This window comes from Coffea eugenioides, chromosome 6 (assembly GCF_003713205.1).
Source record: "Coffea eugenioides isolate CCC68of chromosome 6, Ceug_1.0, whole genome shotgun sequence".
NCBI lineage: Eukaryota > Viridiplantae > Streptophyta > Magnoliopsida > Gentianales > Rubiaceae > Coffea > Coffea eugenioides.
The window spans coordinates 8416951-8435185 of NC_040040.1; the positions used below are offsets into that span (position 1 = coordinate 8416951).

Sequence of the window (18235 nt, forward strand, 5' to 3'; positions counted from 1 at the left end):
GCTTGCATGACGCGACGCGTAAGCATCGTCAGTCAGAAGCAAACTATGACCAATCAAGGACAATAGCCAAACATTAAACCCCCCGCAAAACGCGTGCCCGGAGTTTTTTTTGGGATTCACCGATCGGAAAGAAACTTGATTCAGTTTTTTGATTGGATACACGCGCTGTTTACTTAAATTAATGATCACTCTTTGGAGATTTGCCATTGTGAATGTGGTTGATTTGGAAATCCAGAAAGGAACTTCACTCAAAATGTTATCATCAAAGATCAAGTGTCAATCACAAGTCGGTCGATTGTATCCTAATTAATTGTTGAACTATCCAAACCCGTCCGCTGAAGTGTGCAACGAACTTTAAATGGATTTAAACAAGTATTCAATTAAACCATTTAATTGATAAACAGTGGACTGATTCGACGCGTCCATTTATAATTATTTTAAAATAATTATACACTTAAACTCAAATATTAATGAGTTTCAAACAAAAATACATTTGAATTTTCTATCAATCTAATAACAATAAAATATTACTACTATTTCTTATCAAACAATGTGTGAAAAAATAAAAAAAAAATTAACAAGTAAAAATTTCAAGTGAATTAAATGGATAATTAAATATTACCTATGCCTATTTATTAAATAAATATAAATGAATTGACTCAAATTAGTTGACCCAATTATACCGGATGATTCAATTATCAATTATACCCGTTTGAATCACTCATTTTAACACCTCTGCTTGTGACATCTTTAATTGCATGGAGTATATGCTTCGTCAGTGAGAGAAGGAAATTAAGAAGAAAATGACACGAGTCATAAAACCTCGGGTTGGATTAAGAACTTTATCGAACTCACTTCATAAAATTACATACAAATGTTCGCAAGACAAGGGAGGAAAAACGTCAAACTCAGAAAATAACACAACCGATTTGCATCTGGGGTTACTAACGCAAAGGCGAGCAACGACAGATGCAAACATGGTATCTTCCAGATCAACGATATTCTGCTACATAAAACCAAAGTTAAACGGAAACTTGGACACTTTTCAAGTACATCAATCCAGAGAAAACCAAAACTCTCATTACTTCCATAGCTTTCGCAAGGACATATTTTTCTCCGTCTCCTTTTTCATCACCTTGGCAACAGCCATCTCAAAATCCTCTTGCGTCACATGAACCCTCCTCTCCCTCAGAGCAAACATCCCTGCTTCTGTACACACAGCCTGCAATAAAGGGGCCAATAAAGCTTAAGCGAACTTAAAAGCTGATGCTGAGTATCCTATTCACATCAAAGGGGAGAAAAAATAGAGTATATATGTAGAAAAAGAATCATGAAACGAGTAAAATCTACTCGTTTGATCTTTAAACTCAAAATTGTCTCTCAAGTGCACAATCAATAATACAAAGCTGCCTAAACTCAGATCACTGAAATACATGCTAAAGGTTTAACCAAAAGAAAAGTCAGAAATATCAATTTCTCAACCCCCCACTCTAGCACTCGAATACTCCTACATTCAACTAAAGAAGTGGGAGAAAAAACCCAACCCAATCAATTCAGCTCAGCATTGGTGTTGGACAGAGTTGATAAACCAGAAATTGGTTCTCACCTACACTCCAATTGTCTAAGAGTTCTAACAAAATCCAGTGGTACCACATAACATAATTAATATATGAATATGGAATTCATGTATCAATAAATCTGAAAGTTGGCAGATGTGCAAAAATCACAAACAAATCATGGATTGGAACCCAGAGCCTGACAGTTCACCAGTACCGCCTATTGCATTTAGCCAGACTTCCTAATGACAACTACTTTGAATGAAACAAGTTTCATACACTTACATCAGCTGAGGATGCAGAAAGAGTCAAGTTAGAGGTACAGATGCAACATAAGCAACAAAAACATGCATCATTATTATTATAAAAAAAAAAAAAAAAAAGGACCTGCCAGTTTCTTAGTGTACGACACAAGAAACAGTGGGTTAAGCACTAAGCAAAAAATCTAGAAGCAGATAGACTTGCACCTTCAATTCTGCACCAGATGCACCATTCATCTTTTCTGCAATCTTCTTTAAGTCAATCCCACGCATTAAATTCATCTTTCTTGAATGGATTTTTAGAATATCGAACCGAGACTGCAAAGCATTTCAGTACCAAAGTCAATTGATGAAAAGTTATAAACAGGTTACTGATGGAACTAACTACCAAAATTATTATAAGTAAAACCAAGACAAACTCACTGATATGACATGAAAAAACGAAGACCTAAAAATTGTTGCTTTAGCATGTGCATCTATGTGAAAGTACAAAAGATACGCAAAAATAGGATAAAAATGCATTTTCTGAGATTTCAACAGTTTAGACCATGAAAGCATCCAAAAGCAATATCTAACTGAGGAAATTTCAACAATGTTAGACTAGGAAAACACGCAAGGGCATTCCCTAACTATAGATTTCATGATTTGACTTCCCAGGAGGACTACAAATGAAAGGCAGAAGAGATCCATCCTCATGGACTGAAATATTTATAATGAGACAAGAAGCGTTTCAATGAGCTAAAAAGCTGAAGAAGTAGACAAGAAAAAACACTTTCAAGGATTCAGAACATTGTCTAAATATCCACATACCTCTTCATTCGGATTTGGAAATTCTATCTTCCGGTCAATTCTCCCAGGTCTAAGGAGAGCTTGATCCAAAATATCAATACGATTTGTGGCCATCAAAACCTGAACAGGCAAATTTTAACTACTACAGCACCATGAACATAAAGGATAAACACAAAACTGATATTCAATAAAGCGCCAATGTATGTATTCACCTTGATCTTATTTGATGCCTCAAAACCATCAAGTTGGTTGAGAAGTTCCAGCATCGTCCGCTGTACTTCACTGTCACCATTGCCACTTCCAGATTCCATTCTCGCAGAACCAATACTGTCTATTTCATCCATAAAAATGATGGATGGGGCATGCTCCCTATAAAACAACAATAAAGCCCAAAATAAGGAAATTTAGTCCTTACAATACACTGTTAAAAGTAATCATGAAACTGTATCATCCAGCAAAAGCCATGCTTCAATGGCAAAAAGCTTAAAGCAAATGTCAATAGGACCCCCCAAAAAAAATCTTAAAAGGTAAGAGATCCAGAGGTTTATGCTTTCAACTGGTAGATGACGTTTCTCAATTCTCCTGAACAATGAGAATATTTTTTGTGGGTGTCTGGATCACTTTGCCCCATTGCAACAGAGAAATTTAAGAGCTGCTAGTAGGCATTCACTTTGCAATACACAATACAGCCCTATGCTATAATCATGTAAAATAAGTTAACGCAATTATGATTAAAATCTGATACAGATAAATTGGAAGAGTCAATCCTTCTTGTATTTCATTTTTTTCGACTCCATGCGAATTTTTCTATATTTCTAATTAAACTTTCTTTTTTCCTCTGTTGTCTATAGGAGAACAATCTTGTTTCAAATGCCAATTCTAAGATCCAGCCTACAACACAATCATCTGCTAGCCAAAAGTTCACAAATTAACATTTTACTCCAATGCATATAATTTGCAGTCTCCCACAACCTGCTGGCCCAAAAAAGGTAACAGTTTGGATGTTCATTCTTGTGACACTAAAATACTCGTGTACTTCTTTGATTGATGGAAAAACCTTGCATCATACGTAATATCTCAAAATAATACCTAATAGCAAGTAATGTTCCAATAAATCATCACACAACAATCTTAAATGCTGGATCCTACCCCACCTTTTCCTTAGCTTCTTTCAACCAACTTGGTTTCCACATTTAGAAGAAATGTTGCAGAAAACAAGGAAAATGAGCATATAGCCACTTCAGTGAAATGAAAATTCAAGGATATTAAAATGAAGCAGCAAGTTTTGCAACCAACCTGGCCATGACAAAAAGTTCCCTCACCATTCGGGAACCTTCCCCAATATATTTTTGCACTAGTTCAGAACCAGAGACCCTGATGAAAGTACAATCAGTATGATGTGCGACTGCCCTGGCCAACAGTGTTTTCCCAGTTCCTGGAGGTCCATAAAGTAGGACTCCCTGCCATTTAAAAAATAAAAGAGAGAGCATGAGTAGAAAGTTAAATTATCATAAAGGCAACATATTCAAATAGCTAGGCTACAAATTAGCACCTTGGGTTGAGCTATCCCAAGACTCTCAAATAACTCAGGATGTTTGATTGGAAGCTCAATAACCTGGAATGCAACAGGAACAGAATGCAAAGAAATCAATTATCCAATAACATCAAAATTACAACGTTCATCTATGATAATTTCCAAATATTTCAAATGGAAAGGGAAAAACCTCCTTAATCTCTTTGATTTGCTGGTCAAGACCGCCAATCATGTCATATGTAGAATCAGGAACTTTTTCAACTTTCATGAGATTGACTAACGGATCCACTTTGCTGGGCAAAATTAAATGCAGGACATAGCTGTCATTTCGGAGAGCAACTCTGGTTGATGGAGTGATCTTTGTAATGTCAATGTTTTTATCAATATCAACCACATATTTTCCTTCTGGATGGACCTGATGGGATATACAATAAGGAAAGCGTAAGCATTGAACTCCGTCTATTAATTTTTTGTTTGCTTTCTTTTTGTGTTTTGGATTCTTCAAAAGAGAGGTTGCAAGAACATAAGGAAACTTACTTTAACTAGAACTTTAGATTTCCCCATTACTTTGACAACTTCACCCACATAAGATCCAGGCTCCTGCAGTAGTTGCAACTCCTCCTTGAGCATTCTCACTGTCATTTCAAGTACAGATAAAACAATAACTGGTAATTCAATATTTAAAACTGCAAACTTGCACGAATCACATGTTGAACGATAAGCAAAAATCAGAATTAGTCATGATTCGGACAGCTTGAATAGAAAACAGAATTCATAGTAGCCATCTCTTCGTAAAAGTAAATAAAGAGATAAAAGAGCTAGCTTATGCTTAAAATACAAAAAGTTGTTCAAGTAAGCATTAACTAAAGGAAGAATCATATTGTCCCACAGGTTTACTAAAATATAGCGACGTTTGCACTCAACTCAACTCTTCCGTCCCAAATCCTCTTATTTACTTAAACTAGATAGACAGGTGTCTACATCACACATGAGGACAGCTTTGAACCATGGATACAAGCGCTACTAGATTCTAAAAGAACAAACTATTCATGCCAGAGAACAATAATAAAAGTCCTCTGTGCATATAATAAAAGGGCATAGTAAATTTATATTGCTCTCTGTCAATTCTAATATCCCAAACCCCAATAACTTCATTAAGCTAAAAAACCTTGCTAATCTGATTTAGATGATTTTCAGCTAAGGACCTCTGTGCATATGACAATTAGTTGATCCAGCATATGTAATCCGATCCAAAACTCAGGTCCTTGCCGACCCCTGCCTATTACTTTTGAGCTCTTTATGATGTGGGTCAAGTGTTCAAAACCATATCCAAACTACTTCTCTGTAAAGGAAAGTACCTTAAAAGAATCCCAAAATGTAAAAATTTCACACACCGCTGCGTCTACAGAACTGAACTTTGCCAATCACCTAACCCAAGGTTCTCAAGATTCAAACTTTGCCAATTCGAGACCTAACATCCACTTTGTGCATTGCCAAAATAAATCACAAGCTAAGCACTCCAACAAATCCCCAGATAATACCTCCAACATTCTGCGAATTCGTCAACAACATTATTTAAAATAGGTGTATAGCCCTCCCCCTCCCCCACCCCCCAGCCCAAGGCATCTTACTGCGAAGGCATAGTGTGGGACTAGCAAATTGTGTAGATTTTGAAAAAAAAAAAATCAACTATTAAGCTAGGGTTTTTAACTATTTGGGTAAACGAAAAGCAAGCAATGAACTGGAAGTGGCATTGGCAACCTTTAGAATTGAGCTCGTTGCGTTGGGCTTCGAGACGGTTGAGATTGTGGGATTTCTGGCGGACCTGGAGCTGAAGATCGTGGATATGTTGGAGATAATACTGCCGCAAGCCCTCGCCTTGCTTCACCATCATCGTACCCTTGCTCGAACAGCTCTCTTCTCTCTCTGCTCCACTTCGGTTCTTCTCTACCTCTGCTGTAGCCATTTTATTAAAGCTTCTTTGGTAGCTTCGATTTTATCGGATTTTGATGATAGGTGAATTGGGGATTCAATTGCACCAGAATGACGATCGATTTCCTCTGAACTCTGGTATTGTTTTTTTCCTTTTTCCTTGCCCTATTTATAAATACGGATAAATCGGGCGGGTCGATGGGGTGCGGATTTCCTATTGGGTCTTGGATGACAACAAACGAATTCAGAAACTCATTCGGGTCTTGGAATACAACAAACCAAAAGTTTGGCTGGTTTCGTGAATGAGTTTTTTTTGTATTTGTCTAAAATTTTACTGAGCGACAATTAACAAGTTGTAATACATAAAAGCTAATTTGTATAATTTCTGTAAAAGAAATGTTAAAAATTAATAGAATTTATACATGTCAAGACTAATTTTTTTTAATTTTTAAACAATGCTAAGACTTTTTCTTTTCTAAGTGCAAGGCTTTAAATTTAGAATTTTTTATTTATATTTTTTTCCTACCACCCAACTCAATCATTTTTTTTACATGTCAGAACTTATGCCACTCTAATAGTAGTAATTTTTTAGCGAACAGGAACAATCCATTAGGATTAGGAAAAGACAAAAAGAGCCATGAACCTCCCATAAAAAGCCTTGGCCCGGCCAGAATTTGACCCTGCGCCTAGCCCGGTCACCCGTTCACCCGCTCGCCTCTTTCTCAGTTCTTTCTTTCCCAACCCTTGATCTCCACAATTTTGAAAATCTCCATCTACAGCCGAGCTAACAGGGAGGGGCTAGGAGGTGCGGATTCCCTTTCCTGAATCCCACTTGTATTCCATATACCGCCAGATTCACGTACATTTAAATCTTATACACCACCAGAATTTTCTTTCTCATTTCTTACAACCTTGTTTAATTGCAGCTGTCTTTTTTTTTCCCTTTTATATTTTATTAATTGTAATTTTGGCAGCTCAACAAAACATTGCATTCAAAATAATTTTAAAAAATCTTTTCCGTATTTTCTAGAATATATATCAATCAAATAAATAAAATTTTAGATTAAAAACGGTAGATATACATAAATAGCTGAGGTATTTTGTTGAACATAGTAGAATTTGTATTTGGGAGAAATGGATAAGAAGAGAGTGGCGGTACCGTTGGTTTGCCACGGCCATTCGCGCCCCGTCGTTGATTTGTTCTATAGTCCTGTCACTCCAGATGGCTACTTCCTCATTAGTGCCAGCAAAGGTTTGCGCTTTTTTTTTCGGTTTTTCCTAAGTTTTTATTCACATTTTACATATATGCGAGAAATTCAACGTATCTGTTGGTACATACGTTGGATAATTATACTGAGATTATTTTCATTCCGACAATCAATTGTTTCTTGTTAAATTTCTTGAGATTCTAAAATTCTTCCTCCCGTCCCCCGAGTAGAAGGCTCTGATCATGCTGATACTCGTGTCTAATTACCGTTGATGTACAGTTTCTTGAGTACTTTTGTCCATTATCTGTCAGCAGTGTAAATTAGGACGATCATTGTGAATTACTAGAAGCAACTCTAGGTTTTGATTGCTTCCTTATTTTGGCATTGAGTGAAAGGAGTATTGTCTGAGAAGGGCACCTTAATCGAACCAGCATATGTCAATGTTCAATGGCTTGTTTGCTTATAATTTTTCAAGCAGTTAGTTCCGGTAGGAGTAAGATATGAGAGTTTATCTTAGTTTGTATTTCATTGTTGTAAAGAACCCTGTTTTCTGCACTTTCATACTTCTAGTTGATTAGTATATCATATTTCGTTCGTATATTCCAGATTCCAATCCTATGCTTAGAAATGGTGAGACTGGAGATTGGATCGGAACATTTGAAGGGCATAAAGGTGCAGTCTGGAGTTGCTGCTTGGATACAAATGCTTTTCGTGCGGCTACTGGTTCTGCTGACTTCTCTGCGTATGTAACATGCTCCTCAATACTCTTGCAAAGCGAACAAAACTTGCACACTGTTGATAGTCGCTCAAGAAATTATATGCATTTGTCTTGATGTCTTTGTGTCTTCTTGTCATCTCCTGCATTTAACAAGAGTGGTATTGTCTCCATTGATCAGCATTCAATTGATTGCCTTGTACAATCTGGTTTATTGTGATACAGAAAAATCTGGGATGCTACAACTGGGGACATACTGCATTCTTTTGAGCACAAGCACATTGTTCGAGCCTGTGCTTTCTCAGAGGTACATCTTTGAGTCATTTCCTGTATAAACACTTTCTTGCCATCAATTCATGCTCTTCTTAGAATTACTTCCTTTTCCTGGAATAGGATACCAATTTTTTACTTACTGGAGGAGTTGAGAAAGTTCTTCGAATATATGATCTGAATCGCCCTGATGCTCCTCCTAGAGAAGTAGACAAGTCTCCTGGCTCTGTCAGAACTGTTACATGGCTCCACAGTGATCAGACAATTTTAAGTTCTTGTACGGATATGGGAGGGGTCAGGTATGCTTGTACCATAGAATTCGTGTACTGAAATCTTTGGTTCTTGGGTTTTTAAAGTTTCAGATCCTCATTTCCATTTTATTAGATAGATTTCATAGTTCACACTATGAAAATTGAAGTTAGCGTGTATGTCGAGGTTAGAGGTGGAAGTTTGAAAATAAGATAAGCTTTATTGCTATAACCTGGCATTTCATTTACTTTTTTGTCCGTACTTGTTTTTCGTGTTTCAGATTCTCTATAATGTGTTTGAGATCTTACAGGAGGTTGAAGCTTATCTTCTAATGGTTTATTTCCCATTTCAGATTATGGGATGTCAGAACTGGCAAAGTGGTCGAAACACTAGAGACTAAATCACCCGTTACTAGTGCTGAAGTTAGTCAAGATGGTCGATACATTACAACTGCCGATGGTTTCAGTGTGAAGTTCTGGGATGCAAATCAGTGAGTTCAACGAAAATCAGATGCATTTGTCTTGATTCTGCGGGCCTAACTTCTAGTCACATGTGTTTTCTTGTTTTGCAGTTTTGGATTGGTTAAGAGCTACAACATGCCATGCACTGTAGAGTCAGCTTCTTTGGAACCCAAATATGGTTTCAAATTTGTTGCTGCAGGAGAAGACATGTGGATTCGTGTTTTTGATTTTCATACTGGTGACGAGATAGGTACGTCAGTAAAATAAACGAGATTTAGAGTGAACCAACTTCAGATTTTGGACCGCATATTACAAAATTATGAGACATGGATTGTAATATGAAAAGAATGTCGGGGCCCCTAGGCATAGATATTATTTTCTCATTGACCCTTGACCTTCTAAATCCTGGCCTGGCTGGTTCCTTTACAGGCTCCTTATATCCCATGTTGTGTCTGATTTTCTTTTTGTCTTGTTTCAATTAGTTGATGTACATGTACTAACCTGACGCTTGAAGGTTTAGGGAATACATCCTTGGTTGGTCTCCAGTTTCACGCTAAGTATTTATCTTATGGGTGCAGCATGTAACAAGGGTCACCATGGTCCTGTGCACTGTGTTCGCTTTGCACCAGGCGGGGAAACATATGCCTCAGGATCTGAAGATGGAACAATCAGAATATGGCAAACAGGGCCACTGATTAATGATGAGAGTGAGCCTATTGCAGCAAATGGTGGAACAGGAAGGGTGAAGGTTAGTGCAGATGAAGTTTCCCGCAAAATTGAGGGGTTCCACATTACAGATGAGGGAAAGTCCAGGGAGAAAGAAGAGATGGAGAACGCCTGAGGGGCTGATGATATCTGTGTTGGTTGGGATGTCAAATGCCACGTACAAAGATTCCTCCTCTGTCGGACGTCAGTCTAATTGTCTTTCCTTTGCCTCTAGGCAGGATATCTTTAGTTTAAATTCGCGGATCTGCTTTCTTAAGAACAGCTATTGTGGTAAACCCGCGACCATTGCTTGGTGCACTTAGTTATTGTCTGTATGTATATCAAGGTCTCGCTGGAAGCTAGCTACTACATGACTGGTGATGATGATTCATTAGAAATGTGCTTGTACGGCGCGCGTTTATAAAATGCGGGTTATGTTCATTACCTTATGACCGCACGTGTTGGGATTGAAGTTTTGGAAATTCTTGAAGTTTTGCGGTTATTTCATGACGGTTCAAGGGATGATTGGCACTTTAGTTTACACCACTTCCCGTGAGCATGGGCTTGTTGTACTCAAATCGATTATTTTAACAGATTATACATTTTGATCACGAGTAATCAGTTTTTGTGATGTTCTCAATTACTTTTATATTCTGATTGTAGATTTTATAATGATAAAAAAATATATAACTTATGAAAGGTTGCTTTTATTGATGTTGATTATTGTCTATAATCAGATTTTGTAAAATCTAAAGCAATCAAGATAAAGGCCTATGTCTGTACCAGTTTCTCAAGTATTTCCTTTCCAGTTTTAAGTTGAGCAGCTACAGTTGCGGAAGTTAGTATATGGTGAAGCGTGTTCTAATCCAAGTGTGATTGACTAACCTTTTCCTTTTCAAGCTATTTAAAAGTTAACTTCTTCTAACCTTTAATTCTTGTAAAGGTTTAGCAGAGATTTATATCAACGTAATGCGGCTTTAAAAATTCTAGAAATTCTAAAAAGCTGGACTATTTCAAATTGCCTTATCTACGAGTTCAAGAGCTGAAGATTTCTTTACTGTTTTAGGACGATTTGGTAAAGTTAGAAAGTGTAACACGAGTTAAATATGTGTTGAAATTTCCCGACAGACTAACGTTGTAAGGAAAGAGGGGGATTTTGAGTGATCCTTATCCAGCTGCCTGGGAACAGAAGAGGTAAAGAGCAAATCTCGTCAGGAGTACCCATGGGGCACACGAAATTACCCTTTTACCCTCAATGGCAGTGGATGCAAAGCGGACAGTTGTGCAAATTCCTACGAAATTGAGGGTAACCTAAATACGTTACGGCATCCCCCCTTTATGACAATTCCATTACTGCGCGCGCCTTGCACGTTAACTTTCCTCCTCTCGTCTTCTCTCTTTCTCTCCGTCTTCGACTGGACTGCCTGCTGCCTCGTTTGTGACTTGTGAGTTGCGAGTTGCGACCCGTCGATCAAAACCCGAACCGGAAGCTCCAAAAAGCCTCTTTTTCGTTCTCAAGCCTTGATAAAAACTGAAAGCCCTTCCAATCGGTTGGAGGGATTTGGCGGGAAAAAATGTCGGGAAAAGGCGCCAAGGGTTTGATAACCGGCAAAAACTCCTCCGCGTCCGCTGCGGCTAACAAGGACAAAGACAAGGACAAGAAGAAACCTACTTCTCGTTCCTCTCGTGCCGGCCTCCAAGTACTTTTTCCCAACCCTTTTTTTTCGTTTTTTTTTAAAAAAAAAAACCGAATTCCTGACTACCCTTCCGAAGCGAGTTTTGTGTTCTTCCCTTCCTGTTTTGTTTTTCAATTTTCTTATTGATTTCTTCCTTTTGCATGGTTTTCTTATTTGTTTATTTGGGTTTAAGATTTGTTCTTTTACCATATGATATGAAGGCCCTGACCCTGCAAAAATACACAAAGTTATGCATGCGGAGATTCTGCGGTTATTTACATTATTATTGGGCTTTTAATTAATTTAAAAGGTGCGATATTTTGTAAAATTGATTAAAAACTATAATATTGTGGAAATAAGCCCGTAGATTTACTCTACTTCTGTGCATTTGAATGATTAGTTTATAGTTTCTACCTAGGAATTTGAATGCTCATTTTTATGGATTTGTAAAATGTCTTATTCATGTGGTAATACAATCTAATGCTATGTGAAAATGAAACTATTAAAAGAGGAAAGGAAGAAAAAGAGAAGAATGTTCTATTCTTAATTTCAAAGTCAGTGATGCCTTATCAGTAAAACTCAAATGATCAAAAATAAAAGGAGATAAGATCATTGGACAGTTTACATGTTACTCTTCCATGATCCACATCCCCAGAAAGTAAGAGACAAAAAACGATCTTTGGTTGAAATGCTCAAATCAGTTTTGTCGGTTTGTTCTAGAAGTTGAACTTGTTTTGTAAGTATTCAATAACCAACTGCGGATGTTTCAGGAACATATCAACCCGGTTCTTGTTCATATGGATCTGTGTGACATGAATAACTTTCTTTTGTTACCTCATCTTCTTCTTCTTTTTCTTCTTTCTTTGGCCATTATGTGCTCTCCACTCATGCAAGATAGGATAACTATTGAGAGCCAGGAAGAAATCAAACTGAATTTCTTCATCTTAGTATTTTCTTCCTCTCTTTTGCCGTTCCCTTCTTCTTAATGACTAGCAAATGTAAAATTTCTTATGTATTTGTTTACTGTTTAGCAGTGATATTTTGTTGCATATTCATGTTTATGAACACACTGAAAGTTTTCTGACTGTTGGGGACATCTGTATGTCTTCTTGTTGTTTGGTTATTGTTTTTGATTTCGTGTATTTGCTTTAAGTTTTTCTTCCACCCCCCCCCCCCCCCTTCCCTCTTTCTTGTTTAATGAGAAATTAGGGTTCTTTGTGGTTATGGAGTAATTCTTTAACTTGTCTACTTTTTCAAAGGTCATTTGTTAGTTGGATTTATTGTTTTCTTGGTTCTAAATGTTTGTACTAGCTGTTATTTGCTAAGCCGAATATGATGTGTTAGCTAACCAATTCTCTTAGTGAAATGACTGTATATCGCATTTGACTGCAGTTTCCAGTTGGTCGGATCCATCGTTTACTGAAACAGAGGACAACAGCACATGGGAGAGTGGGTGCAACAGCGGCAGTCTACTCTGCAGCTATCTTGGAGTATTTGACTGCTGAAGTGTTGGAGCTTGCTGGCAATGCAAGTAAGGATCTTAAGGTGAAACGTATTACTCCAAGACATTTGCAGCTGGCAATTCGAGGTGATGAAGAACTCGATACACTGATCAAAGGAACCATTGCTGGTGGAGGTGTGATTCCGCACATCCACAAGTCACTTATCAACAAATCATCCAAGGACTAGTTTCCAACGGATGGTGGATTTCTTTTAGTTGAGAGAATTCACTTTCAGAAGACTGGCTGACTTAACCCCGTGTCACTTTGCTTGTGCATCTAAACTGGTCTGCATGAATTCTAGCTGCTTCTTAGATGCTGTAGACGTGGTTACAATCATAGGCTATTAGGATCGTGTCTTTGTCTTTATATTCTGGTGGATTTGAATGTGTAAATAAAGCCATGTTTCTCAAGTCTGTTATATTTGTGCTTTTCTATATATTCCGGTGCCAAGACTGTTTCCTGATCGTTGCATGTACTGGCAGACTTAACTAACCTCAAAATTCATTAGAGAGATTGGTGTGCTATTATTTTCTGAGCTCAGTCATTTCGGCTCTAGCGTTGCTATTCTTCCTGAACTTGGTCATTTTGGTCCTGAGCGAGTTGAATATTAGAGATCTAATGTAACAATATTCCATACGCTTAAATCCTAATCTGGTCTCTAGTTTTCTAAGGCCTTTTTCTGAATCAGACGCCTCCCTACTGAGTACTCTGTCACAAAATGGTTGTGAGAGCATAAACCGAAGACTACTTCTTGCCCTATTCGCAGTTTAGATGCACCGTATCGTGACAAAAGGTGCAGCTTATGGTTGTACCAGTAATAATACTCGCACAAAGACGTTCCGCCAGGTAAAGAGGGTTAAGAACGCAATCTTGACATGCTCAAATATCTGAGTCATAGAGTTGGCCAAAAGGAAATGCCAACCATCTCTAACGATGTTCTCACTGATCCACGTCCTGAGCTAGGGATCAGAACCTTTTGTCTGAACTCATGTACATTGTTGATGGCTAAGTCTTAGAGCTTTAGATAAATAAAACCCCAGTCAATCGCCCCCTTCATATAAGTAAAAGTAACTAATCTAGGCCAGAACAAAACAGAAAAACTAACGATGGCAACCTCTATAGACTAACAGAACTGAGAATATGCTCAATATCATCTGCGAACCTCAAATGTTTGCTACCTTTGGAACCTCCACGGGAAACTTATCAATCTCAGACATCCAGGGGTTTTTTTCCTTTGCAGGCTTCACAGTTCTGAGGGCCTTCCATACAGCACTGTTGCACTTGAAACCTGAACCAAATGCTATTTGCCATACTCTGTGTCCTCTTTTTACTCTTCCCTTGGCTTCCATGTAAGCCAATTCATACCACAGAGAACTGCTTGAGGTGTTGCCAAATCGATGCAGTGTCATTCTTGATGGCTCCATATGCCATTCAGATAGCTGCAAATTCTTCTCCAGTTCATCCAGGACTGCTCTACCTCCAGCATGAATGCAGAAATGGTCAAAAGCTAGTTTAAAATCGGGGATGTAAGGCTTGAGCTTCATCTTGAATAGTTTCTTCCCAACTAGCGTAGCAAAGAAAAGCAATTGCTCAGACATTGGGAGAACAAGAGGTCCTAGAGTAGTGATATTGGTCTTCAATGCATCACCAGCTACAGCCATGAGCTCCTTTGATAAAGAAACTCCAATCTTTCCATCCGCGTCTTCTTCTTGAAAGACACAGGCATAGCACTTATCATCAGCACCCTTGTGGGTGCGAACAGTGTGAACCAATTGATACTTCGATCTTCTTTTTTCCGAGAATTTGTTGGAAAGTAGTATTGCAGCACCTCCCATTCTGAACAAACAATTGGATACAAGCTTCGATCGGTCATTTCCAAAATACCAATTCAGAGTGATGTTCTCCATGCTGACGACCAAGGCATATGAGTTTGGATGGAACTGAAGGAGTTTTTTAGCTAGGTCAATAGAAATTAAACCTGCACTACATCCCATGCCGCCTAAATTATAACTGGCTACGTTCCCTCGAAGTTTATAATGATTAATTATCATTGCAGACAAAGATGGAGTTGGATTGAACAAGCTACAGTTGACAACCAAAATTCCAATGTCTTTTGCTTTTACCTTAGTCTTTGCCAAAAGCTCATCGATGGCACCAAACATAACAGCCTCGGCCTCTTTTCTAGCTTCTTTCATTGATGGATTTGGAGGTATATTAAGGACAGCCTCAGGAAGATAAGTGTTATCTCCAAGGCCAGACCTTTGAAGGATTTTCCTTTGAAACTCAAGATTCTCTTTTGCGAATGAGCCAACCATTTCGGACTGATCTATGAAAGTCTTCATTGTGCATCTTTGAGCTTCATCAGGCTTGTAGCAGGAGAAATCAACAAGGTAAACTGGACGAGGACGAGTGAGGAAATAGATGGTCGATATGAAAACTATGAGACTTGAGCACAGGATCACCGAAATGAGGTTATACTGGAGATTATCCCATAGCTCGTAAAGATCAGGGAGAGACCAGGTGGACATTTGTGCTGCAATTACAATTACAAAGGGGGTAATGAACAGGTACATTGCATGAGTGATAAGGTAGTGATAACCAAGTTTGACATATTTCAACTTGATTGATTTCTTATAATCTGGAAATTTCCCTGATGAAGGGGCGAGCAATGGCGCCTTTGTCTTTGTTTCTTCCATTATTTCCCTGCTCAAACATAACAAGAATTGGTGAGATAAGCAGAAACATTTTAGAGAAGACAAAAACAGACAACTGAGAGAGAGAAGAAAATGATCTAGAGTTGATTCCGATTGAGAATTTCTGGAGAATACTGTGTCTCATAAAGCGTACTTGACAAAATGTGAGCCAAAGCATTGAAAAAAAGAGAGAACCAATAATTTGTTGGGAGACTACACAATTGCAGGGAAATACATTCATATTGTTCCGAGAGAAGGTCATGACAGATTTTCCAACTTATCAACCTAAATGCAGTTCTATTGTAGTTGTAAGGTAGCCACAATCTGGTTCCACAGAAAGAGACAGAGGGAAAAAAAAATGTATATCAACCGCAATAATCAAGAGGACAGGCAGTTAAATATGGTCGAAAAAATGTGTATATCAACCGCCATAATCAAGAGATCAGGCAGTTAAATCCGGTCGTTTCTGTATAAATCCGTCTGCTGACACTTGACAGATCAAATTGAGCTAAATATCAATAACCAATCACCATGCATAAAACCCTCACAATGAAATCTGTTGTGAAATAGATCGGATACACCGCTGAAGTTGTTAATTTTAAAACAAAACCAGGATTAGAAGTTCAAACATAAAATAAAATATTATTTGAAGCATCATACAACGCAAGAACATAAAATGCAGAAATAAAATCTAGCCAAAAAATAAATCAAGAACAGATCTTTATGGTGATATACTAATGTATGCTACATAAGTACCATTAATAAATAAAACAACCCAGAAAAGGTAATTACCTCTAAGGTGAATCTCAAACCCAGATAGCTTCAACGATCTCTTCACTAAAGAAGGATAGAAGCCCCGGATGCAGAGGGAGAGAGCGCCAGAAAATGAAATGGATGCAGGAGTTTTACTAGAGGAAGTATATTAGGAAAAAAGGGAAAAGAGGAAATGAGAGTGTTTATTTCCTTCAACGTGTTGTGGCCAGTGAAGAATTAGAAGAAATGAGAGTCGAAGAGGGCTTCTGGGAATATACGCAGAAAAGATTGAGAATAACAAGCAATGCCACCAAATTTAAATGGTCAAAATTATGCTAGTATTAGTCCCCCCCACCTCACTGGCAACGTGTTCTAGAAACCGTGTCTCATGCACGATCTTTTTCTCTTTCTTTGTGTGTATAGAAGGAGTCCAAGAAGATGACTAGAGATGTATATATATCGGCAGGAGGAGGAGGCGGCGGCGGAAACGTAAACGGGGAGAGAATATATTTGAACTGCTGAGAGTTGCTTTGCTGGTCTCTTTTCTTTTGTCCCAGCCGCTGGTTCTATACTTTCAATTGTCATGGCTGTAAGTCAAATTAAAAGAGTTTAAAAATATTTGAATTCGATAAAAAGTCATTTAAATTCAACTCTGATAAATAAATAAATTAAATTTAAACACAATTTCAAATTTATTAAAATAATTAGACAAATTCGAACCTGATAAAAATTTATTTGAATTCAATTCTAATTAATAAATAAATTAAACTTCAACACAATTTCAAACTTATTTTATTAAAATAATTAGACAAAGTATCCTAGACGAAAAACCAGACGCTACAGATTATGGAGGCAAAGGAGCCAGATGTATTCAAATTCTTTGAGCAAGCAATCGGGGGTTGAACGGGTCAAAGTTGGTGAATTGGTGACCACCCCCTCTCGTTCACACTTCACGGAGAGTCGGTCTGTTTATTTTACTATTTGATTGCGACCAAAACAAGTCTCGTTCTTTTGGCGCAACAGATCTTCTGTCCCACACTCTATGCCATTATTTGTCTCATTTTTTATTATATTGATATTTCTCCTGTATAAACATCACGTTTTAGTTCTTTTTTGTTTTCTTAAGATCCAATAACTATTAATTGAGTAAAAAATAAATACAGGAGGTTCAAAAAAATAATATATAATAGAAAATTAAAAAATACAACAGAAAATTCATAAAAAATCATTTTTTATGCATTTTGGTTTTTTGAGTTTGTTAAATTTTGTGTATTACTCAATTAATAGTTATTGGATCTTAAGAAAACAAAAAGAAACTAAAACGTGATGTTTATAGAGGAGAAATATCAATATAATAAAAAGTGGGACAGAGAGTGACACAGAATGTGGGACAGAAGATCCGTTGCATTCTTTTGGTTTGGTCAAAATTTGGAATACCCAACTCATTTTCCAAATTCGAATCATTGATGACAATACCCCTTTTGCTATACGCTTTGTGCGAATTAGTCTTCTTTTCTAATCTACTATCATTCTTTTGTCCAAATTCAATTTGGACCTTTCTGAAGTTGATAAAGCCATGTGCGGTGCATTTTTAAAGAGGATATGGCTCCGTTTGGATTCGCAGTTTTTGAAATATTTTTAAAATATTTTATTGTAATAGTGTATATGAAAAATTTTTACTGTAGATGTTTTTTGAATATATTTTGATGTAACTTTTAAAATTAAAAAAAATTTTAGAGTAGCTTGTAAAAATTAACATTACCACTCACCACCGCCACCATCCCGTCTTTTTTCCTTTCTTCTCTCTCTTCCTCCATTTTCCTTCTCCCTCTCCTTCACTCTTCACTCTTCATAGACGGAAAGTGTTGTAAATTTTATTTTTTTAATATTTTTGTTTGTATATTTATGAGTTATTTTTTATATATTATATGG

The 18235-nt window shown here is 37.3% G+C and overlaps 4 protein-coding genes across 5 annotated transcripts; 2 read left to right on the top strand and 2 right to left on the bottom strand.

Annotated features, from left to right (window-relative positions):
- Nucleotides 1-792: 792 nt before the first annotated feature.
- Nucleotides 793-6225, bottom strand: LOC113774609 (26S proteasome regulatory subunit 8 homolog A). Its single transcript, XM_027319175.1, has 9 exons — nt 5901-6225; nt 4677-4774; nt 4330-4554; nt 4158-4220; nt 3902-4065; nt 2818-2974; nt 2627-2725; nt 2024-2134; nt 793-1222 (listed from the first exon to the last, which is right to left on the bottom strand). The coding sequence occupies exons 1-9, from the start codon at nt 6103-6105 to the stop codon at nt 1082-1084; spliced, it is 1263 nt and encodes a 420-aa protein (XP_027174976.1). The 5' UTR covers nt 6106-6225; the 3' UTR covers nt 793-1081.
- Nucleotides 6226-6765: 540 nt separating this feature from the next.
- On the top strand, nt 6766-10310 carry LOC113775566 (serine-threonine kinase receptor-associated protein-like). Of its 2 annotated transcripts, XM_027320504.1 has the most exons (8): nt 6766-6876; nt 7188-7323; nt 7886-8021; nt 8220-8301; nt 8388-8563; nt 8866-9003; nt 9085-9224; nt 9553-10310. In XM_027320504.1, the coding sequence occupies exons 2-8, from the start codon at nt 7206-7208 to the stop codon at nt 9813-9815; spliced, it is 1053 nt and encodes a 350-aa protein (XP_027176305.1). In that variant the 5' UTR covers nt 6766-6876; nt 7188-7205; the 3' UTR covers nt 9816-10310. The 2 variants fall into 2 exon arrangements, with proteins under 2 accessions (XP_027176305.1, XP_027176304.1); XM_027320503.1 differs by having other exon boundaries at nt 6766-7323.
- Nucleotides 10311-11128: 818 nt separating this feature from the next.
- On the top strand, nt 11129-13321 carry LOC113774961 (probable histone H2A variant 3). The gene is made up of 2 exons (XM_027319632.1): nt 11129-11379; nt 12748-13321. Exons 1-2 carry the CDS (start codon nt 11254-11256, stop codon nt 13042-13044), a joined length of 423 nt encoding a protein of 140 aa, XP_027175433.1. The 5' UTR covers nt 11129-11253; the 3' UTR covers nt 13045-13321.
- A 383-nt stretch (nt 13322-13704) lies between these two features.
- LOC113775063 (3-ketoacyl-CoA synthase 11-like) lies at nt 13705-16803 on the bottom strand. The gene is made up of 2 exons (XM_027319795.1): nt 16343-16803; nt 13705-15560 (listed from the first exon to the last, which is right to left on the bottom strand). Exon 2 carries the CDS (start codon nt 15551-15553, stop codon nt 14021-14023), a length of 1533 nt encoding a protein of 510 aa, XP_027175596.1. The 5' UTR covers nt 15554-15560; nt 16343-16803; the 3' UTR covers nt 13705-14020.
- Nucleotides 16804-18235: the final 1432 nt, after the last annotated feature.